Below are 26,854 nucleotides of genomic sequence, written 5' to 3' on the forward strand. Positions count from 1 at the left end.
TGCCAAAACCAAATTTCCCTCACAAGTTCAAAGTACATATGCATTGACTATCATCTCTCATCAAAATCAGCCATGAACCAAACTACTCAACCCTAACTCATACAAACTCTTGGATCTCTCTCCCTAAACCCTTCCAATTTTCCAAACCAAAAAAATGTGCAGTTCAACAACAACTTCTCCAACTTCATTCTCTCTCCTCCTCACTCACACCCACTCTCTCTCTCCTCGCCGCCATCTCCACCATCCCTTCACTTCTCCGATCACTTTTCTCTCTCATCACAGTCTTGCTAAACCCACCCTCCGCCTTTCTTCCGCCATTGTTGACAATTCCTCCAATGTCTCTTGGGTTCTTCCCGATGATGCCGGAACCGATGATTTTGGTGGTTGGGCTGTTTCTGAACCTCTGATTCCCCACAAAAAGAAAGGTTTTTTTAATCTGATTTTGATGATTAATTTTGATTTTGAAATGGGGTTTTTGTTTTTTTACTGATATATTTGGTTGTTGGAATTTGTGTAGGGTTTCCGACACTTTTGGTTGCTGGTGTTGGGACTTCAATTGCTGTTCTTGTCGCTGCTTTAGCTCATTTCTCGCTCTCCAAAAATGGTTAGCCTTTTCAATTTATAATTTTCTATGTTTTGGCATTTATTTTTAAGCTAAATGATAATGTAGTTTCTAAGGATAGGAATTTATTCAACAAAGGAAGCATTAAACATTGATAACACTGATCAATGCGTGCTTTTGTCATGAATCATTTACCGAACTAACGAAATGTATTAATACATAGTCGTTTATCTTGTATAGCTAGCGTGGTTGATAAGCTTTATGCCTAAATAAAGTGATTTTTGTTTGATTGTTGCTCCCATTGTGGTTTGAAAGATTTGCGGGTTTGGCCTCTAAGTGTATAGTGTTATATGTCCAGGATTCCGATTGCCGTTTAGAAGTTCATCTCCTGGTTCTTTAGTAGAAGTTGCTGTCGAAGTTGTTGAAACTAAACCTGTTGATTTTGATGAACCTGAACCTGATGTGGGAATTGAAGTTTCTGAGACGTCTCAGGCAGATTCTTTTGATGTGGTGTCAAAGTCTGCGAAATCAGGTATGTTTCTGATTATAATTCAAGTTGTTATATTTTGCAACTAGAAATTTTGTGACATCAGTGAAAAAACAAATTATCCATATTATGATGACGAACATCAATGTACCTGACATTTGTTTCTTTTTAGACTTAGTTGTTTGTATGAAAGCTGGCTACTTGGCTTGTACGTAGCTTCTATCATTGGACTAAGTTCTTTTTTAAGGCAGTCAATGTCTTTGGCAGCTTCCTGAGACAATTAACAGTAATCCAGAAACAACACGACTGGTGTTTCCATAACATTTATGCAACTAATGATGAAAGAAAGATAGAAACAAAGAATGAAAAGTCCAAGTAATGTATAAAATCTCTGGTTGAAGAACTAATATAAGTGATTTGAATGCATAGAGAAACACCACTGTGTGGCTGTCCCAAAAACTCAAAAGTGACAAACCTTTTGGGGAGGAGGATGTACCTTACTGAGTATCATATAAAGACAGCCTGATACAGAGCCTTATGAAATAAGTAGTATGACATGATTACAATATTACTTTGTCATTTATTTATCTTTCTACTGCTCCCATTATTTCCAAATTTCTATTTGTGGTCTACTTGTCTATACATTTAAAGTTTTTTTATACTACTTTTTTGCTTGGACAGAATATGTGCTTTCTAAGTTTCTTTAATTTGCCTACCCCACTTATGGGATTAAGGCTTTAATTGATTGATACTACATCCGTTTCTTTTTAGTTGACACGTATTCCTTTTTAGGAAGTTTTTTTTAGTTGACACGTTTTCTTTTAGGGTAACTTTTTTACCTTGCATTTACAAGCTACCCCACTTGCTTTTTCATTCTCTCTCACTCTCTCCTCTCTTTAATATATGTGCCTAAATCAAACGCGTCAACTAAATGGAAACGGAGGAAGTATTAGTTTCTTAAATTTGGCTTATTTGGTATTTTCTCACTTTGTTACTTTAGAATTTAGCAACACCTATTGCTTCTATCTTCCCCCATTGAGCCTTTTTCTTCATTTCCTATTTCTGTCTATATGTTAGCTTTTCAATGGAGGATTATTCTAGACTTTAAAATTGAGTGTAAACCCAGGTTGGAACTTCCTCCCCCCAAGGGATATAAGGTTTTCATTTGGAGTTTGTGCCCCCTGCCGATGTTTCTTTTTTTAAAAATTCTTTTGGATAATTTTTTTTCTATTACTCACTGAGGTAGATAAATTTATTACATCCTGCTAACAATAGCTGGGATTTGATTCGTAGAAAACCGCCAAACTCGTGTTGTTGATGTTGCTGTGGATTCTAATCAGCTAGAAGCTATGCATGCTTTGAGAAAACTGAAGGTTTGTTCCTTGAAATACTGTTTGATAAGCTAATTACTTGTTACTTCTGTTGGAGTAGCTTCTGTAATCTGATAATGTATGATGGTTGCTGCAGTAGTTTCCTTTATAAATGAATTATATGGTGCTGTGATATAAAGGGGTTGATAAAGGCTTCTTAATTACCATTGCTATTAAAATTAAAGGCTTCTTAATTACCATTGCTTAAGTAGTTTCCTTTATAAATGAATTATATGGTATCTGTCTGTTTAATATATTTGACTATTTGACGATTGAAAGAAAAAGCTAATGAGTAGCTTTGTCAACTCAGGCAAGCTTACACTTTGTTGCCTGACCTATAACCTCTTTTGGGATGATTTTAGTATATCATTTTGGGAGTCTGCTATAAATTATATGGAGTCACTAATGTAGAAGGCCATTAATTTAATTGCTTTGAATATGATTCTCAAGTCACGAGATTAGTGTATTGCACACTATTGGCATGTGCTCATTTTTCATGCTAACAGAGATGATTATGTTCACTCTTTTACTAGATGACTTACTATTTCATTGTATGCTATAAACTATGATTAGTATTGTGCTCATGTTTTTTTTATATTATATCCTTATTCTCTTAGACCCTATTCCCTTCACCTAAAATAAAGTCTAAAGATCTAAGGTTTGTTCCCTGAACTTCAATTGTATTAATACATTTATATATCAGAAATAGGTATTAAGTGGGGTCTTATTAAAGATATGTAGCAACAAGCAAATGAATATAAAAAGATATGGTACGCGATGGTCTCCTTTTTTGGTTTAAGTAATACTTTCTTGAAAGATCATGTGGTTGTTCATATATCGTAAAGTGTTGCTGCAGAAGTCCTGATGTTTATTGGGTTGTCATAAACTAACTTATCTTTTATAACAAAAAGTTTAAAACCAGTTGAGTTCTGAGCATAGTATTCTGAAATGCGGTTAAGGTATGCAGATTTTAGATGAAGATGTCAAGGCTAATGAACTCTGCACCCGGAGAGAATACGCAAGGTGGTTAGTTCGAGCTAGTTCATTATTGGAAAGGTACCAAAGCTTTAGTATGTTACTTTTTAATGGTCAAGTATCTTTTTTTGATTGTTGCAATTTTCTAGTCTTCACTTGCCAGAAACTCATAATATAACTTTTTGCATCTCTTTTTTGTATGTTATGCTTGCCTTGTAGGAACCCAAAGTACAAGATTATACCAGAAGTTGCTCTCTCTGGATCAGTAATTTTTGCTTACGAGGATGTGACTAATGTAGACCCAGATTTTGACTCCATACAGGGTAATGATCTATTATTCAATCTCTTTCTATGGAATTTGTGTACGTTAACTTAAAAAAGTGAGTTGCCATTGCATTTCAGCCCTAGCAGAAGCTGGTGTTGTGCCAAGTAAACTATCATTGAAGCATAAATTTGATGGAGGTTTGAATTTTTCCCCTGAAAGGTACTGTGTAGCTTAGCTAGGGGCTATTATATGCCTGAATATGTTGGCATGATTGAAACGGAATATTGAAGTGATTTTGACTCTATTTTAATTTTGTAGATTTTTATCTCGACGAGATCTAATAGAATGGAGATCCCAGCTGGAATATGATTTTTCCACCACCCGAAATCCAGAGGTAGAAGTTATTCAGAATATTGCTGTTAATGCTTGGCTATTCTTAGCTTACTAAGATGATTTTCAACTTCTAGAGACTGACTCTTTAACAGTCCAGTTACTGAAAACAAAATTGGACTTAATGGACGCGAGGAGGACAAACTCAGATGAATGGCCAGGACTTTATATGGATATGCTTGCTGGGGACAGAAGCCTACTTAGAAGAGTGTTTGGTAGGTTGCTAGCATTTTCTTTCTTACTGCCTCTTATGTAGTATGTACTACGTAGAAAGTATTTAGGGCCTCAATACATGTGTAATCTGGTTATACCCTACAGAAAAGTTGTCAGATAAGGCTGGGGAACCCGGGATCCTAAAAGGTCTTCTTGGTTATTAACACATTTTGCCCACAAATTTTTATGTTGATGGACTCCTCTAAGTCATCTGACTCTCTGAGGCATCCTTGTTCTCTGCTGTTAATGCACCATAAGCTGGTATCTAATTTCATTCTCATTGCAGGACAAATCAGGCGCCTTCAGCCAGACAAACCTTCAACAATAGCACAAGCAGCTGTTGTCCTCACAAGTGGCCGCATGATAGAAGCCATTCAGAGTGAATTGTTAAGATTGAAGGAAGAGGAATCTTCTAGAGTAGCTGCAAAAGAAGCGATAAGACAGGAGTTATTAGATCGAGGGGAAATAGAGAGGTGGTGGGCTGAAAAGATGGAAGAGGAGAAGAAACGGGGCCTAAAAGTGCAGCAGTTTTATGTAGATGCTGTCAACCTTTTGGAACAAGAGAAGATTTTGCAAGAGGGAGCTGTAAATGGGTTTTTGAAGGAGAAAGCTGCAATGGACTGTCAGAAGCAACTTTTAGAGGCTCTGAGGGAGGAAATTAATGAAATTTCCGAGAGGCTTGCATCAGAGAGAACTGAACAATCTTCTGATGAGGAAATAGTGCAAACTCTTCGTTCTGATTTACAAATAAAGAAGGAAGGAATACTTGATGCCAAGTCTGTGCTAGAGGCTGAGATTGAAGCTCTTCGAATCTTGAGGTAGAATTTCCTGATTTTGAGTCTGAACATTCCAATTTCTATTTTCTTATAACTAATAACTAAGAAAAATGTAAAGCTGCTGGTTTATGATGACCTTAAAATTTTTTTAAAACATTAATCTCACTAAAATGATTCTGAATAAACTTAGCATCAGGGCCATCTTAAACATTTTCGGGGTCCTGTTCTAATCTTAAAAATAAGACCCTTATAAAAAAAAAAAAAAAAAAAAAAAAAGAAAAAAACAATTATAATAATGAAAAAATAAACTCAAATTTTTTTTTTTCAGCTTTTTATTTTTTAATTACTCTGTCGATGAACATATTAATCTGGCAATCCAATCATTCAATTACAAGTTTTTGAAAATGAAAACATTTTACATATGTGCTTGAGAATTAAAAAAAAAAAAAACACAAATCTTCATAACAATTAAACATTTAACTTAACTTTTAAAAAATTTAAAATCAACTACTAAAAGTCTTAAATTCTATAAAAATGAAAAATCAGAACAAAAAAAAAAAAAAAAAATAATTACACATAGAATTACTGGATTTAACATACCTCATGAGCAATCCACAAGCAATGCAAGAGCTTAATTAATCTTAATATTTTACCGATCTAGATCAAATGGTTGATTGATATTATTGGTTTTGTAGAAATATAGTGATTTGATGGGAAAATGTTAGGTGCCAATAATTTTACCGGTGATTAGTTTGGGCAGAAAATTAATTATTAAACATTTCTCAAATCGTTTGATAGACTGATTAAATAGCAGAGAAGGGTAGGAGTCTTAAAAGGTTTTATGGAGTTTATGGGTATAAGTTGATAATCAACGGAAAATTAGTAATGAATGAAATTTTGAAGTTTTGACAACTTTATGAGAATTGCAATGCATTGATGGGGGTAATTAAGTTCTAAGAATCTAGTATAATTGTGTTTATTTAGCTCTGATGCTTGTGAATACAAGAAGTTAGAGGAAATGATTTTATTTTATTTTATTTATTTATTTATTTTTTTTAACAATGGGACTCTGAAAATGTTGGGCCCTCAATATTACAGGGCCTTGTGCTAAGGGTCTGTTTGCACAGGCCCTTAGCCGGCTTAGCATCATCTGGTTCGTGTAGTAACAGAATAGTAGCCATTTAAATAATGGAGAGTTAAGTCTTCAGAATCTAGCTATTAAAGATTTCATTTTAGCTTAAGCCTTCCCAGTATTCATGTTGTTCATATATAATTACCGAGCTACCAACAAGAAAATTACGAAGCACTTTGTTTTTTGTTTTCTGCTTTTTTTTTTAAATTTTTTTTTTAATTTTTTTTAATTTTTAATTTTTATTAAATAAATAATTATTATTATGACACTAGTTTACTAAAATTCCTTTCAAATTGGACTATACTCCCCCCACTAAATCTTAGTAAAGCCACAAATCTTATTAGGTGAGCTTTTTATTTCCCATCCTCAAATATATATGACCATTATTTCAAGCAGGGCCAGCTAAGTGCAAACGGACACAGGACCCCCTAATATTGAGGGCCCAACATCAGAGCCCCGTTGTTAAAAAAAAAAAAACTATTTCCTCTGACTTCTTGTATTCACACGCATCAAAGTTAAATAAACACAATTATACCAGATTCCTAGAACTTAATTACCCCCATCAATGTATTGCAATTCTCATAAAGTTGTCAAAACTTTAAAATTTCATTATCCGTTGATTATCATCTTATACCCAGAAACTCCATAAAACCTTTTAAGACATTAATCAATTTATCAAATGATTTGAGAAATGTTTAATAATTAATTTTCTCCCAAATTAATCACTACCTAACATCTTCCCATCAAATCACTGTATTTCTGCAAACCAATAATACCAGTCAACAATTTGATCTAGATTGGTAAAAGATTAAAATTAATTAACCTCTTGCATTGCTTGTGGATTGCTTATGGGGTATGCTAAATCCAGTAGTTCTATGTGTAATTATATTTTTTTTGTTCTGATTTTTCATTTTTATAGAATTTTAGACTCTTAGTACTTAGGGATGGCAACGGGTCGGACTCGGAGCGGATTATGCTAAATCCGACTCGGACCCGACAGGAAGTTGGAGGTTAAATCCGACTCCGACTTCAATATCCGACCTCCGACCCGACCCGACTCCGAGTTTTTTTTTTTTTTTTTTTTTTTTTCAATATACTTTGAGATGTTGGGCTATTTGGGTCTTTACAACCCACACCCAATGCCACCATGACCCACACAAAAATCCACTATCTATTGAAGTCGGAGTCGGATAATCCGTTAAAGTCGGACATTTGTCGGAGTTGGATTTTTTTCTCGGATTTTTTGTAGGATCCGACTCCGACCCTCCTCCGACTCGGAGTCTGATTATTCTAACGGAGTCGAACTCGAATTACTTTTTTCTCGGACTCGGAGCAGATATTTTTCCTCGGATCGGGGCGGAGTAGGGTCGGATCCGGACTAGATTGCCATCCCTACTTAGTAGTTGATTTTAGATTTTTTTAAAATGAAGTTGAATGTTTTATTGTTATGAAGATTTGTGTTATTTTTTTTTATTTATTTTTATCTTGATTCTCAAGCACAATTGTAAAATGTTTTCATTTTCAACAATTTGTAATTGAATGATTGGATTACTAAATTAATATGTTCCTTGACAGAGTAATTAAATTTTTTTTTTTTTAAAATTGAGTTTATTTTTTCATTATTATAATTTTTTTTTTTAAAAATAAAAATAAAAATAAGGGCCTTACTTTAAGATTAGAATAGGGCCTTGAAAATGTTTAAGACGGCCTTGATTTTAAGAATGGGATAGTAATTGCTATAGGTTCCTATTTGTCATTAATCATTCTATCTCCTAATGCAGATCTTGGATAGAAGATGAAGCAAGGAAAAGCAAAGCTCGATCAAAGGTTCTTGAGGAGGTGAGCCGGCGATGGAAATGGGATAGTCAATAATAATAAGATATGCTTCAGGAATAGGAAGATTGATTTATTGCTCTTGGGAAAACATAAAGATTTTTTTGGTTGTCTGATCACTTTTGTGTAATAACCTGTCTCAGGGACCTTGTACATTTGTAATTAGATTAGGGCCTTTGTTCATCTGATTTTCGTGGCAATCTTCTTCATACCCAATCTATCTGACATGATTTTTGCACTGTAAACTCTGTATATATATGTTGATGGCAATGCTGCCATTGCACGAGTTCAAGTCAAATAAAGTATAAGATATTTGCGGCTAACGGATTTTATGTGGTGAGAAAATACCCAGTTTTTTGACAAGCCATGAGTCTAGAGAGATTGAAAATACTGGCTGCATAAGTGGAATCACACAAATTATCAGCTGTTGTGGACAATTTAAGTCGGGGCAATCTTGTAACCACATGGATAATGCCAACGGCAACACGAATGAATGAATGATGCTTATATAGAGGAAATTTCTAAGACTCTGAACTGATTAGATTTATGATATTTAAATGCGAAAATGTTTAGAAACTGAATGTATAGGTTACATATTAGAACAACCATACACCAGGATTATTGATAAGGTTACAGAAGACCGTGAATTGAATGAATGAACAATAGCTTTGATTCTTCAGGAACTCAAAAGTTGATTACAATAACTTGACAAAAAAAAAATACCGTATCAAGTTATCCCAGGCTTTAAAATGAAGCTCTATAAATGGTCAAATTACTGATTTGTTAGCACCTTTGAAGGGCCAAAAGATATGTTACAACCTTATTACTTTGATCATCAGCCCATGCTTCTGATATATCAATCACTTCGAGAGAATCACTATTTCATTGTAATTACAAGACTTCTGTCTGTAAATTTAGCACCTCCTACCTTTCCTTGAATCCCACGAGGTAGCATGATGACTCTTCTTTGGTCCCCGGCTTCCACCAGCAACTCTGATCCACCTCGATACTGCATGTTTTTAAAAATGCTAAGAATCAGTAAAATCAAATAAACAATAGAGAGATAAATCATAACTGTCTTGTTACAGGCTTACATCTACTTTTCAGCATGTTCTCTTTAAAATCACAGTAACACTCAGGATGTGCTTTAACTAGTCTAGTTCCTCTTAAGCAAGGACATACACATACAACTAAAAGGTTACCAGGAAAAAATGAAGCCCAGGGCTGGCCCAATGTATGCTGGATCAGTGGCTCTAAGGTAAGTGGTGAGGACTAGCGGCGGCACTGGTAATTCCCATTTCACTACACTATAATTATGTTTTATTAGAGCTACATTCATAATTTTCTCTTTTTACATCACAGAAACACTTAGAATGTACTTTAACAAGTAGTCTAGGGCTCCAGGACATACACTTCAAAGGTTACAAGGAAAGCACGAAGCCAGTGACTGGCTCAGAGGCCAATTGTATTAGTAATGATGACTAGTGGCAGCACTGGTAATTCCACTCACTACACAATATTATCTTGTCACCCCTCACATCTCACCCCCCTCCCCCTCCACCACAAAAAAAGAAAGGAAGTTTTGTACTCATAAATGTTTATATACCCAAAAGTTGTTTCATTACTACGTATTTCGCAAGAAAAGAATGGACTAGTGAAACAAATATCATGATCTATAGTTGACCTTGGAACAGTCTCAGGAAATGCAACTACAGAGCATTAAAGGCCTATGACAGCACCAAGAGGAAGTAGCCAAGGATACCTGATAGAGCTTGATCTCCGACTTGGCAAAACCAGGCATGAAAAGAGTGATACATCTATTTGATGGATCAAACTTGATTGGGGTCATTACGTTTTTAGGATTCTCATTCGGAAGGTGCAGAAGTTCTCTGGCATTTTTACTCTCAGCATGTGAAATTATCATATCCCAATCCAAGGAAGAATGTTTACCAAAATCTGGAATATAAGCAAATGGTAAAGGCAAGAAATTATCTTTGACACTTTCCACAGATTCCACAGAAGACTGAGAAGCTTTGCCTAGTACTCCAGAAATATTTGCACCAGCTTGTATCGTACATCCCCAGTAACGCAATGCAGTATTTACAGATATGGGATTGCATGGATCTGTTACAATGTAGCAGCCAAACTTCCGTGGATCTGCAAATGTTGAAGCTCCTCTCTGGAGATAGAAAACCAATGCAATCAATCACAATGTTTCACAGAGAACTGTTATTGTGTGAAAAAGAATCTCCAATACCTCAAGAATCCTCTCAAGAGAATCCCATATTTCTGAACTCAATTTCCCATTGAAAGTGGAGCTACCTCCACTAGAATTCATGGCCTCATCTACTAATCTTAACATTGATGGACTAGCCAATCTTCCAAAATCAGTTTTTTCGGCTAAGCTACGTAGATACTTAACATAAAGTCTGCAAAACAGAAGCATAATTTCATAAAAGAAAACCAAGAAAGAAAGAAACAAACTGACAGACCATCATAATTGTTCTAGAAAAAATCAAAGGGCTCAGAGCATTGAAAAATTCATCACCTTGCACTGCTTGCAGCACTTATCAATCGTAAAGTCTCCTCAGTACTTACACCATCGTATATGACAACATCAAATTTGTCCTTGATATCAGTTCTCAAAGCTTTGATTCCCAAAGTTCCAACAAACTTTTCAAGGGCAAAATTAGAAAATATAGAATCCATTCCAGGAAGCACTCCCAGCTCTTCCCCAACAATCTATATTCACAGCATATAGGAATGAGTAACTTAATATACGAATCTCACAAGAGACTTTCATATTATAGGTTAATAACACTAGTAGTTGTTACATACCCACCCCTTCAAGGGCCCCTTGTGTCATGTTAACACTAGCATCTGCTTTCTTTAGCCGCTTAAGAGGTTCAAGGAGCATCTACATGTATCATAAATTTATTAGCTTGAGAGCAGACATGTTCAAAATGTTCTCCAGTTAGAGCAAAGGCAGAGGCAAGGCAAGAAAATACACACTTTAGTTGTTTCCAACCTAACAGCTGAAAGGTTGTCGCTACATATGGCCGGCGTTGTTCCAATACTGCAATTTAGAAGGTATTCAGCAGTGAGGTTCATAGAATGTGTCACCAAGCATGTGTTATATCCTGCTTTTGCATAGTGCTGGTTCAAAAAAATGAACTATTGTTAAAGATAAGGTCAAAGATTAAGCTCAAGTGAAGAATATTGTGCATCAATCAACCCCATATAGTAAAGCCCGTAAGCTATCGAGTATAAGCTGACTATTGCTTTGATTACCACTATGAATTACCAAAAAAACCTTTTGATTGCTAACTGAATAGTGAGAAGGGAGGATTAAGTTCCTCAACATATAATTGACTAACTATTTTCAATCCCGATTTCGATTTTAGATCATTGTAAATTCTAGTTGAGAACAATTCTATTTGAGAAAAACCGTATCAAAATTTCTACACCAGCCACCAACATACTGAGAAAGTGGGTATCACGAGTCCATGAGTATGATTGAAATTTGCATTTCTAGTTTTTTTTTTTTTGAGAACTGCATTTCTAGTTTCTAATATGTAGCACCTATCATAATGTATCCTACTAATACTAAAGAAAAACAATCACAATTTACATGTTAACTACACCATAACCAACCCCAAAAGCTCTTCTCTCAGATTCCACACCCAGAATAATCACAATGTATCCTAGTTAATAAAATCAATGATAATTTACAATCTTACTAAGTTAAGCTACATCTATTTTCAATCTGCAGCTTTCTTTTTCAAGTAACTTCCAGAAAACCAAAATCATGTTCATAAATTAGCAATCAATCTCAATGTATTCAGATAATTTCAGAATTTAATAATAAAAATAAAACACTGCATAAAATAGCTGAAATAGGCAAAATAAACCATAACTTCATCAAAATTATAATAAAAATGGGAATATTAATTTTATAATCAAATTTAAAAGAATGTGTACGAACTTTAGCAGCAAAGACAGCAGCAGTGGTCTTTCCAGAACCTCCTTTACCCAGAAAAGTAATCAATTTTGTCGAACTTTCATCGGAATTTTGGTTGCTGGAATTAGCTTGGATAACTAATTGTAAGGCTTTTCTTCCTCTTCTTCTTGTTCCAGTAAATTGTGGACGAGTATAATCGATGAAATTAGGGTTTAAGGAAGTTGAAAATGGAAGAAATGGCAGTGATTGGAGAGAGGAAGAGAGAGAATTAGCCATGTTCTTGGTATGTAGTCCTTTCAGCAGTACTGATAGAGTTATGAGAAAGAGAATGTTGGAAAGCTTAATTATATTGATGTGATTCCATGAGTATATATAGTACATGATTAAGCAATATAATACGACTAGATACATTGGAATATTTGTCTAGGAACATTAGCTAAGAATAAGGGATATCTTTGACTATCAATCTAAAGAGTAAATCAAGGGATTGCTAACTATAAACAATATCAATTAATATGATTTGACAAATCCTTTACACAGTTCTGGGTTTCAAAGATAATAATTTAAGTGAGTTTCCTTTTTTTTTTTTTTTTTTTTTTTTTTTTTTTTTTTTTTTAATATTACCTCCGTTACAGATTATGTGTAACGATTTGACATAAAGTAGAGAGGAAAAATGTTCAATCGTTGCACATAACCTGTAACGGATGTAGTATATATTTGAAACATGTTAGTGTTAGTGTGGAGAGTTGTGTCTTGTGTGATGACTAATGAACTGATGTGCCGAGCTCGAGCTTGGGGTTGATAGGATTGGTTCACGCGAACGTCCGTGTAGTTACGCGGGCATTTCTCAACCTATAATAGCTTTAATCATTAATGATTGCAATAATATGGTTGATAGTGCTTAAATGATATCAATAATTCGTTTGCGTTTGTATTAACAAACACAAAAATTGAATTTTAGTTTTATTAATATCAATTTAATTCTTTGTTGGTAGTTTGAAGATATCATCTAAACACTTGATATGGAGTGCCAGTGAGGGTAACAAATACTACTCCTATTATTCACAAATTGAACTTAGATTGAGAATTTTTCTTGTTATGTATGTATATGGTATATCGTAGCTTGTTTGAGTTCAATCTCGAGAATTTTTTAGTTTAAAAGTTTAACGACTAATCCACAACGATATTGTTCTTGTAGTTGAACAAGGCGTAAAAATATTTCAATTGAAGGCTATATAACCTTAGTTAAGAGTTTGTGGAGGCCTCGTGATATTCATCTTCTTCCCAACAAATTTGACAATTGAACTATTCAACACATATTATGAGGTAAATTGAGCAGTTGACTTATAACTAAATAAACTAATGTGGGTCATTTGAGCTAGTAATAGTATGAAAATTGTACCTTGTAACAATTCTATTTTGTTTCTTACACTTGTATCCTACGCATTAGGAGCTCTTCTCGCAATGTCAGTCTCCTACTTTTCCTCATTCTCCTTACCTATATATATACTATGTATATTATTTAAAAATTGAATTTAATTTAATTGTTGCTTAGTAATTATTGGTTCTAGTAATAACTAACGACTGTAAACATGTTGTTTGGAACTATTTTAGTTATTCAAATGGTCAATTTCATAATTGGCCCATGGGGCCATAACGTTATTGGTTTGAGGTTCTTTATCAAATTAATTTGAGTAGCTAATATAATTGATTAATTGGTCATGAAATACGATGAATTGACCTAGCTAGCTATATAAGTCACATTGTTCTTTTCAAGTTTTAGGTTGTATGAGCTCAAATCAAATTCCAATCAAATCATATAAACTTGCATATTGCTTTCTTTTAGTAAGCAAAATTGAAAATGTATTATTGACACAAATCACAACAATATTACAACAACTACATTATTATTGTAAAAAATACATGTTACAAATATTATAACTCGACTTCTCTTTTGAATGCCAAGTAGCTTAGTCTTTGACTCTTCATTATCATGCCTTGTCGAAACGTTCAAAATCTTGTGCTTCAATTCATCAAATTGAAGAAGCACTCTAATTGAACTTGCTACACACTTTTCTAATTTGCCCTTGATTACCAGTGAGCACATCAAGTGCTTGCAACTTCACCATGGCACTAGCCAATTTAGTAGCGAAATCGTTAGGATTTTGGGCGAGTTGTTGAACGAAGTCCTTTGTTTGACGATCACGAGCTAGTGCTTGATCAATTGGTAAAATTCCTCTTTGCTTGACAATTTGATCAAAGAAAGAGTTGTCAACTATGTTTGAGCTCGACGGATTTTGATCAAGAAAGGTAACGTTGTTTGATCCCATTCCTTTAGGGCATACCGGCTTCAATTGTGTTCGAAGGGTTGAGTCCATATTTGGGTCGAATTGGTTAGAATCTTGGTACAAACGGTCTTCAAAGAAGTCACAATGTGATATTCCTACCGTATGACAACCTGTTTCACAAATATAAAATTAGGTAAGATTGTCAAAGGTGCATGTCATGTCGATTAACTAAAATATTTTTAAAACGAAAAATGTTTCAGATTGGGAAATCAACACAAATATAGAAAACCTTGTGTATTAGAACTTTCCATGTTTCCTAATTCCCATGTTGACACGATAAGATGTTACTACTACATAAATAGAGCTCAAGACCAAAAAAATATTGAAGGCCAAAAGCAATATATGCAACAACCTCTATTATATGGTGTTTGGTTGGAGTAATTATAATATTTTTAAACTAAAATTGGAGGAAATATCTACGCATTGGAGATGAAATAGTGGTACAAAGGCCCTATTCCGATTAACTGAATTGAGCTAAGCTGAACTTATTGGAGCTGAATGAACTGAACTGAATATTTTATAAGAGAAGGAAATTAAGAGTTGAACTAAAAATAATCAGAAGAGAATATGCTCGAAGTATACCTAAGAGAACAACCATTTCTTCAGGATTGAAATTTTTGGCACCAAAGGCTGAAATGCTATCGGAAACAGATGCAAAAGGACTTGGAAGATCAACATCATCGGCATTTGATACGAGTCCATCTCTTCGTCCTGTTTCTACAAGATATTCTAGTCCTCCTCCCTGTAAATAATGACCCGAAAATTGTTAGATAATGAGTTCTAATCCGAAGTTTTTTAAAAAAAAAAAAAAAAATTAAAATTATTTTGTATTTCGAATATATATTACCAATTTAAGTACTTCTTTAGTAGCGATTGCAATAATATCTGAACAAGAGACAACATCCGGACATGCGGCTTCTGCAACACCTTTTAAAGTATCTATCAAATCATATCCTCTTACACTAAGATTAGGACCTGCTGTTCTCTCACTTGAAGACCCGGCTATCAGGATTGACGCATCACATCCCTATAAACATTAATAAAGTCAATCAAATATGAATAATCAGGATAAGAAAAATATGTAAATGAATTTAATTAATTATTTAGAATATTGATAAAATAAAAATTGAAATCATGCGCCCATAATAAGAAGATAGGAGTAGACAGTAGATATATAGGGTATGTTGTTCTTGTTCTTTACTATAACGTGTATAAGTACGCAAAAGAATGTATGTCTTCTTAGGTATCCATTTTAGTGTTACAAATTCATAGTTAAGATAATTAAATATTAAGTTCTTAAGAACTTTGTTTCCGAAATAATTAATATTAATATTACTAGAAAAAGTCGTATGTTCTTGAGAACTTTGTTTCCAAAATAACTAATATTAATATTACTAGAAAAAGTCGTATTATTTTTTTTTTTTTTTTGACAACTCCGTATTATGTTTTTAAGGTAATACAACCCCCCCCCCCCCCCCCCCCCCCAAAAAAAAAAAAAAAAATAAAAACAAGATTTCAATGTAAAAGACACGGAATGTATTTATTTAGTTAATGAAGGTACTCTTTAAGTTATTTTTTTATTGCCAATTTCTTTTACTTGTATGCAAAAGGACAAAATGACCTTGAATCGCAAATTAAGATATACTTATAGTTTTAAAAGTATAATTTTAAGGAAATATGGAGATTTTAGAGATTGGATTTACATAAATAAGCAATGGTTGTTTTAGATGTCAAATTAGAGAAATCAGGGAAAAAAAGTAAGAGAAAAAAAACATATATACATAATGATGTTCAGAAAAATATTGACGACAAAGAGTGAATAATTAAATTTAAACAAAATTTTGAAATAACCTTTAGAAAGTGTGAAAACATTAAAATAGAAGGAGAGATTATGTTAAAAAATAATAATAAAATAAAGTTGAATAGAGAAGTTGGTACTTACATGAACAAAACAATCATGAAATTGCATGCGAAGAAGGGCAGGAAGAATAGTTGGATCCTTGCCAAATTGTATTTGAACTTCGGTTGTAATACTTGCCTCAACATCCACATTATTAGGACATAATCCTTTGTAAAAACCTACCTTCAACTCAGAAGGTGTACTAGGGCTAGGAGGGGTAGGAGGAGGTGGAGGAGGACTACCCTTAGAGGGCTTACCTCGGCCTCGGCCTCGACCTCGACCAATCACAATAGGCCCTATTTGCAAATTTAAACGATGAGTACACTCACACACTTCACTTAGTATTGATATGAGCCCAAGTAATAAGGCCACAACTACTAAATGCCTCATTTTTAGTTCCTACACCCCCTCAACTTAAGTTTACGTGTGTTTTTAAACTTTACTTGACAGTATTATAACTTTGACAGAATTTGATATTGTTAATTAATAATGCGCCTTTTAACTCTTTTCCGAATTTCCTCTAAGTGAGAGACGTATATATCTAGCTTTAGTGGTTTTAGCTTGGCTAGTAGTATTTTGAAGAAAAGTTGGTGATTTGTTTGAACCCTCAAGAGTTATCTTTATATATGCATGAGACAAAGAGAGATAAATATAAAAAATAACTAGTTGACAATATTCCATTCAGAGCACCACATCTCCTTAACTTAGTTGTTAGAATCAAGCTAACACATGCACGATTTTTCTCAAAATCTGAACTGCAAATTGCCATATATTCCAATTTAGGTGTTCAGCATTTTTTAATTTCCAAAATATAATTATATAGACAAAATCATTATCTAACAGAAGAATGTCAAAAAAAAAAAAAACCAATCATACATATGGCCGTAAATAACGCATCAATATTGTTGTTATATTATAAATTTAATCAACAGGTGTATACAATGCCATAATATTGTACTGTTTAAAATAACCAATTTGATGGATATATTAATATTGTACATTTTCGGTGTTTGTATTTAATTATAAATTAGCAAACCAAATGAACGGATCTTGTAACTTTGTATGAATTCAAGGAAAAATCGTAGACTTTCAGATAACATTTTTGTTTCTTCCTTAATCGGTAACCATATACAATACATACATATGGGCATATGGCCATACGTAAGATATCTGGTTTAATTTGTCCTCTTCATTGTTACGTACTCAGTAATTGTAATATTTTGTTGTTGTGTTACAAAAACTAAATTTAACCAAGTAAAAAATTATGGGACTATATTTAATAATTTATATTTCAAAAAATTGAAGATGATGGGGCTATATTTCATCAGTAGTTTAAGCTTCAATTCTTCATCAAATTTCGTTATGACTGGTTTAAAGCCTCAATGGACTCGTGTTCGGATCGGATATCAAGAATTGATATCCAAATCCGACTTGAAATATCCGAAATTTTCAGATGTTTCGGATATTCATTATCCAATATTAATTAAAATTGATTATATTATTTTCAAAATTTCATTGATTTTACCGCTTTTTTATCGCTAAGCTGTACAACATATTTTAACAAATTGATTAAGTTTCATATGTGGCTGACCACACGGTGTGGCCAGCCACAATTTTTTTTTTTTTTTTTTTTTAAAATTCTCTCTCTCCTCTCTATTCTCTTTCTCTCTCCTCTTTTCTTTTTTTTCAAGCTAGAACATTCATCTCATTTTCTCAGAGAACGTAACACAAATTTCTCAATCGTCATCAATAGTCGTCTCCATGGTTCGTTCGTCGGAAGTAGTGGTTTCACTAGGAGGGTAGTGGTGGTTTGGTGACAAGTTCAAAGTTTTTAAGGCCAAATTCGGCCCTGAAAACTCTAGATCTAGAATTTTCATGGTCGAATTTGGCCTTTTTAGCCACATTTGAAGTGATATTCGAAACCATTGTTAACATTTTAAGGTATTTGTTTGATTTGATTTTTTTTTTTAATGGTTTGGTTGGATCGGGGTTTGTTTGTGGGTTAGGGGCTAGTGGCAAGGCGTTTAGGTTGGTAGTGGTTCGTTGGTGGTGGTTGTTGGTGGTAGTTTTTTGTTGGTGGTGGGTAAGGGGTTACTAGATCTGGGGTTACTAGGTGGTCCGGTTAGGGGTTACTAGGTCGTCGGTCAGGGGTTACTTGGGGTTACTAGGGGTTACTAGGTCGGTTAGGGGTTACTTCGGGTTACTAGGTCGGCGGCCAGGGGTTACTAGGTCGGTTAGGGGTTACTAGGTCAGGGGTTACTAGGTCGGTTAGGGGTTACTAGGGGTTACTAGGTCGGGGGTTACCAGGTCGGTTAGGGGTTACTAGGTCGGGGGTTACCAGGTCGGTTAGGGGTTACGTACTAGGGGTTACTAGGTCAGGGGTTACTAGGTCAGTCAGGGTTACTTGGTCAAGGGTTACTAAGTCAGTCAGGGGTTACTTTTGTCTTGGGGTTACTTTGTCTGGGGGTTACTTTGTCATTTGCTGATTTGACAACCTGCCGCATGGTGCGGCCAGCCGCACCAGAAACCCACTATAACAAATTAAAATAGTAGTCCTTTTGCAATAAATATTATCATAAAGTATATTAAGAATATTATAATAAGTTAATAATCCAAGGTCAGTTTTATATGAACAATTTTAAAATTTTATATATATTTCACTATTTTAGGCTTTATATTTCGGATATCGAAGATCGAAAATTATGAAAATCAAAATCCAAATCCGCATCGATATCCACTTTTTCGAATCGAATATCCAATCCGAAATGAAAACTAACTCAAATCGAATATCCAAAAATTCGAATTGGTTGCGAATCGAATTATCGAATAATTTTGTACAGGTCTAGTTTGTTGGGCTAGATGCCAATATTATTACGAGTATTTTGTTCTAATTTTACTTATGGGGCTTTTCATAGTAAAGGGGATTCAATTGTCATGGGTGGAGTCACGGTGGACACATGAGCACCGTACCAAGATCACTATGCTGAGTATGCTCTATATACAAAACTTGTTTTCAACAGTACACAATGGTTTTGTATGATACTCTACTATATACTCTCTTCGTTCCTGAAAGTTGAACTCACTTTGCATTTGTGCGGTATTCGATGAACATTTTTTACCATAAATATCTTCGGCTATATACAAGTGAAATTTATTGAAATTTGGTAGTTGGAAAATTTATAATGAGGGAAATCAAATAAGATCCCACGTGCTAATTTATTTCTATTATATTAGTCATAAAATGTTGTCAAAGCTATTTAATTTTGACCCCATAAATAGTAAGTGAGTCGAACTTTTAAAAACGAAGGTAGTAAATTTCTTCAAAGGAAAATATATAGAACATGAAAGGTATTCTAAAGAACAATTATTAAGAGCTTAATTGGCTCGACAACAAAAACAATTTGGACAACAATTTCTTAAACTCGTAGTACTAGGTACAAAGTTTTCAAACACACTTCGATAATTCTTATAAAAAAAAAAATAATAAAAAAATTAACGCCTTTAAACATTTAATGACTTAATTTTGTGTTTGCCTTTTAGTTTTGTGGTAGGAAACGAATCCAAATTCGAGTATGATATGGAGAAGGTTACATATATCACTTATTATGCGGCCAATTGACCAAATTGGTAAATAAAAAAGACCCCTAGCGACAATTTGGTAAAAAAACTTAATCCGACGACAATTTGGTAAAAAAACCTAACCATATGCGACAATTTGGTAAAAACAATAAACTCCGGCGACATTTAGACCAAAAATTCTATTTTTTCCGACAAACTCTTTAAAAACCATAATTTAATTTGTTTTTGTGATTTTAAATTTATTTTTCCTTTTATAAATTTTGAATACCTATGCCATTTCTTTTTCATTTTGCAAAATCTTGATACCAAATTTATTTCCTACCCCTTTTTAAAAACATTTCGTTAATAGGAAGTATGAAACTTAAGTGAAAATTGATACTAAACATGTAATTTCTTGAAATTGTTATTTCTATAAAAAAAAGGATTGATAAATAACCACGAAAAACGAACTAAATTAAGTGTTCACGAGTAATTTGTTGGAAAATTTTGTATTTTTTGGGTAAAATGTCGCCTGAGATAATTTTATTTACCAAATTGTCGCTTAGGGTTAATTTTTTTACCAAATTGTCGCCGAAATTATTTTTTTTACCAAATTGTCGCTAAGGGTCTTTTTTATTTACCAATTTGGTCAATTGGCCCGTATTATGCCAAGGTAGCTCACTCCTTACAATTTACAAACCAAATGTCCAAATCCCTTCTTTGACTTTTTTGCTCCTAATAGTTGTTCTTCAGTTAATAAAATATTTTATTTATTTCTACAAACAAGATTATTGACAGATTGACGTACATTATACCGTTCTTGATTTGGATCATCAAGATATGTGATCAAGAGAATTATTGAAGTGGTTGCAGAATTAATTGATACACACTAGAATGAATATAAACTTAATTTTAGTTTAATTTCATTATATATATATATATATATATATATATATATATATATGATCCAATGTACCACAATACAGAGTGGTATCTGTGCCAGCTAATTTAAGAGATTGGATACATGGACAATCAAGATGATCTTATTATTCTTACCTCACTCCTTACATCAACTATTCTTAATATTTGTAATATAAGCTAAAAAAAAATAGGAAATATTGTCAATTATAATACGATTTTTAGCCAATCTTCCAAAAAGAAACGACCTTTCAATTATTTGGAAATAAAATGACCTTTGACAAACACGTACTTATAAACCCCTAAAATATCTTACTACCTCCGTTAACTATTATTTGCAACAAAGGGGTATTACCTCCGTTAATATCTTACTCCCTCCGTTAACTAATATTTGCAACAAAGGGGTATTACTCTAACAGTTAACTACCTCCATTAACTATTATTTGTGAGTAATATATCCTTTGCTGCAAATAATAGTTAACGGGGTAGTATATTATTTGTAACTTGGTTTAAAATAAACAGGCTTACATGTTGCTTTTGTGTTGGGCTTGTGCCAAAATAAAAGATGTCTATACTAGGGCTGGCAATCCCTGACCCGACCCGCTAACCTGAACGAACCCGACCCGAAGTTAGTCAAGTTACTGGGAGAAACCCGAACCCAACCTGATCCGAACTCGAATAACCCGAATTCGACCCGATTTGACAAAAAATTCATATTTCGTAATAATATTAAGTTTTACACTATTTTTTTTTATTGTTTCTAAGCATAACCCAAAATCTGACCCGAACCTGTCCTACTGACTCGAAATGCCACCCCTAGTCTATACAACCTATGGCTCAATGGCATGCCACTCGTTTTGTGACTTGTGAAGTTGTGATAGGTTTGTGGAGGGCTCGTGTTAGGTTGGGACACATCTATGCCATGCCTGATTGGACTTCATGTCAGCCTAGCCAATGCCATGTAATGCTATTTTAGTCCAATAATTGAACAAGGACTTGGGTTCTCTTTAAGTGGCCATATAATCCAATATTTGGCATGGCCCAATAACGGCCTACCTGTTTCTAGGATGTAATTTATATGCAAATGCATCAAATTGGGTCATAGTGCATAACTTTGTTTTCAATGGAAATAAAGATAATGTTTATTTACGCAAATTTCGAGTCTAAATAAATAAAGATGGAATTAAAGTAACAAATGAATTTATATTAATATATGAATTTTGGGTACAATCTTTGTATAATAGTTTATAATAAAATAAACTAAGTCTTCGCAGCTTGACGGGACACATGTATGATACCTGTAGGTTGACGTTTGATGACGTCGACTTGAGTTTGAATGCAGGGTGACGTTTGATGATGTCAACTTGTATTCAAGGGTTTTGTTTGAATACACCTGATCGAAGACTTCTGAAGCTTAATCCCGCTCAAATGTGTATCTGAACAAGCCGGCATGAATTTGATGTGCTTGTTGACTTACTTCATAGAGAATTCCGTTTGAGTTTTATGAGCTCTTGTGAATAATGATTTCTCAATCCCTTCAATTGATGGAGGAATGATGTATTTATAGGAGAAGAGAACCCCTTGAGTGGACTTAGTAGGTTTGGCCTGGCCCATTTTATGACTTATAAGTCTTTTAACCTAGTCCATTTGATTTATTTTATAACCTAAATTGCATTTGATTAATTCGGATTATTTATTTGGATGACCAAAAATAATTAAAATGGATTATTAATATGATTTTAACCCAAATTAACTAATTTAATATAAATGTAAAATACTCATAAAATTTCCAAGTCTACAATTTTTTTGCCAAAATAAATACGTAGTACTACTTTTGTTTTATATTATTTGTATGAGTAATTTTAATTGGGGGCACAGACTCCTAAGCAAAATGCAAAATTTGTTTGTGAGTGTGAGATAAAATGAGAAAAATTTGGATGCATATGATGAGGAGACAGATAAAGAAAAATGATAACTTAAAAATGAAAGAAAACATTTGTTGCAAATAATGTATAGCATAATACTTCTAAACTCTATCTTTTTTTTGAACGGTTCTAAACGCTATCTTAACAATCCATTTTTTGCTAAAAATTGCAAATAATATAAAACAGAGTTAGTACTTGTACAACAAATAATATCCCCCTTGGTAAGAAAAATTACAATAATGCATGAGCTATTTTTTTGTATGCCTCTATAGTTGAATTTCTTCCCACAACTACTCTGTAGAACAAGAAGATTAGAATGAAGGGAATCTATATCTATATTTATACTTAGTATTTAAAAACTATAACCAAGAAACTAAGAAAGACACATGTTCCCATCCATTCTATTACATTTCCCCAACCATAGTGCCACATGTCATCTTATACTATTAATTTTTTATTACACCATTTTTTTTAATTCTTTCATTAAACTTATACTTTATTTTTCATACACACTCCATCTCTTCATCTTCTTCTCTCCCCTTTAATTCAACCTTTTCCTATTCTCTCTTTAATTTTAGCACTTTCACTTTTTATTTAAGCCTTTTTTTCGATTAAAGTTCTAAAATTTTAATTTCTTTAATCATGTTTTCAATTACATATTATACCCTATAATGACTTACTGATAATTCCTCACTTATCTCTCAATACAATTTTATATAAATAACCCGTGCATTGTACGGGCCAGAAGGCTAGTTTAAATTACTACGTATAATCTTGACCGGCGTAGAAAAGATGCTCATTGGCAACAATTCACCAAATTGACACTCTTAAAAAATAATTACTTCAAACTTGGTCAATTTAAAAATAAAATGCAAGATTGCTACTCTGTACTTTTTTTTTCGTTAAAGGCTTAACTACGATTTACTATAATGTGTAGGGCCAAAATAGGCCAATTTTTATAATTCTACGGCTGGACCATTTCTCTTGGCACGGAAGTATGGAACTACCTTTCTTCGCAAATCACAGTTTGCATTGTGTTTGTCTAACCAATGGGGTGGATTTTGTCAATTAAGGGGCTGATTTACTGAACTGAGCTGAACTATACTGAAGTGAACTGAATTGATTGAAGCTGAGCTGAATTGAATTGTTTATGAGATAAAAATGAATTTAGGAACTAAACTGAACTAAAATTAAGATGAAAAGAACATGCCCTAAATTAAAGTTTTATAAATTGCAAAGAATGCTTAGCTTGAAAATTAATTATTTAAAAACTTCAAATGTAAAAGAAATTTACTTGAATTCATTAGGTTGACAAAAGAATGATCGGCTATGTTACAGTTATACTATCTGACTCGTGATACATATCGACCCATGATACCAAATAAACTCGAAAATAATCACGTTTAGGCCTCACCTTATCAAGCCAATTCACAAGTCTAATTCATCAATATCATATTACAAGCACACCTAAAAGAAGTGAAGAACCAACATAGAGGCGTTCCAAATCAAAGTTCTCACTTAAAAGCCAACCAATCAACCACCAATATCAAAAAGTAGTCCCTTTTTTTTTTTTTTTTTTTTTTTTTTTTTTTTTTTTTTGACAAACACTATTAACTTAACCTAGATGTATTACTTTTTTTTTTGAGGAAAAATTTAGATGTATTACATGCTTCGTACCAAAAAGCCCATTGTTATCAACTTTCCATAGAAATAAAAATATTGATGGTTTGTAAGCCAACAAAGGAGAAAAAATCGATCGAAAACAAAGTTCATTAAAAGATAATTATAATCCTACTTCATAAACCAATTATAATAAATCACCATTCAATCAACATGTCTCAGAAAAAATTTGACATATTTTTCACTTTGATCATCTATATCAATCTTTGAGAAAATTCACATAGAGAATTTAATTTGTACATACAACAAAAATACCTCTAATTTTTTTTTTTTTTTTCCTTTTTCCGCTTAGTCTAGTTAATTATTAGTGTCCGAGCTAGATCGACTTGAAGCCGGGAATGATGACATGCTCCCTTGCCAACTACTAGCAACGCTAGCTCTAGGAGACCTCGGCGGAGGTTGCGAAATTTTATTCCCATAATTATCATAATATATCACGCCTGAAAATTCAAGAGGTTGACATTTTTCTCCCATTAGAATTTCCTTTTGCCATAACCCTCCTTCGCCGAACCCTTCCTTTTGGTTAATTTCCTTACAATCATCGTTGTTTTTATTGTACGTCTTGATGTTGCTTATGTTTGACAAGAGTTTCTTAGGGTTGGCCAAGGGAGACCTTGGTGGTGTCTTCAAACTTATCGTCGTAGATGCATTGGATGTTTTCTTTGCGCCCTTCTCCTCGTATAGATTGTTGTTGTCGTACCTATTCGATGACCTTGGAGATCTTGTGGTGCCGTGCCTTGCACATAGTGCAACGAGAGCAAACACGGACACGAAAATACCTATGCTTAACGGAAGGGATTGGAAATGGTCTGTTATAGGGTAAGGAAATGGACGAACCATTTTATGTATGTTTATGTGGAAATTGAAGAGTTGATATGATCAACGTCTAAATTAGAAGAATGTATAGAAAAGAGTATAGTATAGTTGTATATATATAACAATATAAGGGATGACTTAAACTATGATTTTGGTACGTTGATTTAATGCACAAAGGCCTACTAATTATTGGGTTGGTAACATACACATAAAACTTGGTCAAATTAGTGGTTTAATTAGTAGTTATCTATACAAAAACAACAATAAGAAATATTCAAAGTTCGGTGGAAGGAAACATGTTTGCTTAGCTTAATTATAATCATTAAGCAAAGTTAAATTTATAAGAAATTTCTAGGTAAAATGTACTCGAATATATGTAGGTCCTTTGAGGTTTAATTAATGTAAAGGTTTCAAAAACATAAATTAAATTTGTTTCTTTATAGTCTTATAATAATACGGATCGGAGTATAAGAGTTCAAGAAGTGTGAATATGATTTATTACTTTTTGTTTCTTATAATCTAGCACAGTACATTACAAAAACATGCAAAATTCAATGTAATTATTTTAAAAAGACCACTATATTCTTCTAATATATTTACTAAAAGTAGTATCTATTACAATAATTTAATTGTGATTTGTGAATTAACATACTCAATGAGGTTTGAGATTCCTTAATTAGTTTATACGCAAATAAGCATCATTACATGGTCCTCCACTCCAAAAAAAAAACATATATATACTGTATAAAATTGCAAATTAAAAAAATAAAATAAAAAAATGAATAAAAAGTGAAGGAAAAGTAACACGACAATGAAGTATATATTAACTCAATACGGATTAGGAAAAAAGAGACAAATTGTTTTTGGCTAAAATTCTTAATTTCTAGCTTAGCTCAATATCGAGTTTGTTTCAAAAAAAAAAAAAAAAATCGATTACATTTCGTCTTTTCCACTACAAAAATGACTTGTTTTAAATAATTTCTGTTGATAGTCTATTATTCCATCACTAAAATGCTTAACTAAAACAACTAGATCTAGTCCATAAATCCTCATATCTTGAGCTTGGTCATATTACAACTTAAGTAAGAAAAATTCTACGTATTAATCCATACGTTAGTTAATTAATTTAGTAGGTTTTGAACTAAAAAAAGGCAGTCAAAACATAAGAAATTGTCAACACGTCGTTTTGTCTAATTTCATCCTCAAGGAAGAGTACAGTTTGTAGTTGGTTGAGTCAACCAATAGGTGTGCTATAAGACATGTTAAAGATGATGCTAAGATTGCTAACATTATTTTATATTAATAATAATAATAATAAATAATTGATGATAAGTCATTTATTACTTTCAACTCTTTGCATTGCCTCCCCATTTTTCTCATTTTGTATGACATAGTTGACCACTTCCCATCATTAGCCATGAAGGCCCATAATAATAATATGATTATTATTATTAGTTTTAATTATCAATATTATTATTATTATTATTATTATTATTATTATTATTATTATTATTATTATTATTATTATTATTATTATTATTATTATTATAATATGATGATTATTTTTAGTTTTAATTATCAATAATATTATTTGTAAGACGTGAATATACTTTCGTTGCCACTTTCTTTACTTCCTACCTAAACTTGTGCATTGTTAATTCATAGAGTATGGCGGTGGGCAATAAAAAAGGACGAAAATGTAGGACATTGAAAGAAACACAAAGAGAAAGGAGGATAAGAAGGAG

At 33.0% G+C, this 26,854-nt stretch overlaps 4 protein-coding genes across 4 annotated transcripts; 1 reads left to right on the forward strand and 3 right to left on the reverse strand.

Moving 5' to 3' along the window:
* The first annotated feature begins 57 nt into the window (after positions 1–57).
* LOC145558228 (uncharacterized) lies at positions 58–8,326 on the forward strand. Its single transcript, XM_081619388.1, has 11 exons — positions 58–425; positions 518–604; positions 921–1,094; positions 2,343–2,422; positions 3,387–3,475; positions 3,614–3,717; positions 3,797–3,878; positions 3,978–4,053; positions 4,150–4,264; positions 4,549–5,080; positions 7,952–8,326. The coding sequence occupies exons 1-11, from the start codon at positions 155–157 to the stop codon at positions 8,040–8,042; spliced, it is 1,701 nt and encodes a 566-aa protein (XP_081475514.1). The 5' UTR covers positions 58–154; the 3' UTR covers positions 8,043–8,326.
* A 295-nt stretch (positions 8,327–8,621) lies between these two features.
* LOC145607952 (ATPase GET3D, chloroplastic-like) lies at positions 8,622–12,288 on the reverse strand. The gene is made up of 7 exons (XM_081663583.1): positions 11,989–12,288; positions 11,016–11,159; positions 10,846–10,920; positions 10,552–10,745; positions 10,261–10,432; positions 9,766–10,182; positions 8,622–9,012 (listed from the first exon to the last, which is right to left on the reverse strand). The coding sequence occupies exons 1-7, from the start codon at positions 12,238–12,240 to the stop codon at positions 8,881–8,883; spliced, it is 1,386 nt and encodes a 461-aa protein (XP_081519709.1). The 5' UTR covers positions 12,241–12,288; the 3' UTR covers positions 8,622–8,880.
* Positions 12,289–13,789: 1,501 nt separating this feature from the next.
* LOC145608043 (peroxidase 57-like) lies at positions 13,790–16,672 on the reverse strand. Its single transcript, XM_081663678.1, has 4 exons — positions 16,255–16,672; positions 15,160–15,339; positions 14,895–15,054; positions 13,790–14,422 (listed from the first exon to the last, which is right to left on the reverse strand). Exons 1-4 carry the CDS (start codon positions 16,600–16,602, stop codon positions 14,016–14,018), a joined length of 1,095 nt encoding a protein of 364 aa, XP_081519804.1. The 5' UTR covers positions 16,603–16,672; the 3' UTR covers positions 13,790–14,015.
* A 7,918-nt stretch (positions 16,673–24,590) lies between these two features.
* Positions 24,591–25,133, reverse strand: LOC145636142 (uncharacterized). Its single transcript, XM_081687607.1, has one exon. It carries the CDS (start codon positions 25,131–25,133, stop codon positions 24,591–24,593), a length of 543 nt encoding a protein of 180 aa, XP_081543733.1.
* Positions 25,134–26,854: the final 1,721 nt, after the last annotated feature.

The sequence above is a fragment of the Chenopodium album genome, chromosome 1 (genome assembly GCF_948465745.1).
Source record: "Chenopodium album chromosome 1, dcCheAlbu1.1, whole genome shotgun sequence".
Lineage (NCBI taxonomy): Eukaryota > Viridiplantae > Streptophyta > Magnoliopsida > Caryophyllales > Amaranthaceae > Chenopodium > Chenopodium album.

Bases quoted from the DNA above. Each gene is read 5' to 3' on its own strand.
- LOC145558228 (XM_081619388.1), top strand. From the start codon at position 155: ATGTGCAGTTCAACAACAACTTCTCCAACTTCATTCTCTCTCCTCCTC. The intron at 426-517 runs GTTTTTTTAATC...GAATTTGTGTAG, and splicing joins GATTCCCCACAAAAAGAAAG to GGTTTCCGACACTTTTGGTT. The intron at 3,718-3,796 runs GTAATGATCTAT...ATTGCATTTCAG, and splicing joins AGATTTTGACTCCATACAGG to CCCTAGCAGAAGCTGGTGTT.
- LOC145607952 (XM_081663583.1), bottom strand. From the start codon at position 12,240: ATGGCTAATTCTCTCTCTTCCTCTCTCCAATCACTGCCATTTCTTCCA. The intron at 10,433-10,551 runs GTGATGAATTTT...TCTGTTTTGCAG, and splicing joins AGTGCTGCAAGCAGTGCAAG to ACTTTATGTTAAGTATCTAC. The intron at 10,183-10,260 runs GTATTGGAGATT...TTCTATCTCCAG, and splicing joins CTCTTGAGAGGATTCTTGAG to AGAGGAGCTTCAACATTTGC.
- LOC145636142 (XM_081687607.1), bottom strand. From the start codon at position 25,133: ATGGTTCGTCCATTTCCTTACCCTATAACAGACCATTTCCAATCCCTT.
- LOC145608043 (XM_081663678.1), bottom strand. From the start codon at position 16,602: ATGAGGCATTTAGTAGTTGTGGCCTTATTACTTGGGCTCATATCAATA. The intron at 15,340-16,254 runs GTAAGTACCAAC...TAATGTTTATAG, and splicing joins TTCATGATTGTTTTGTTCAT to GGATGTGATGCGTCAATCCT. The intron at 15,055-15,159 runs GTAATATATATT...CATTATTTACAG, and splicing joins CTAAAGAAGTACTTAAATTG to GGAGGAGGACTAGAATATCT.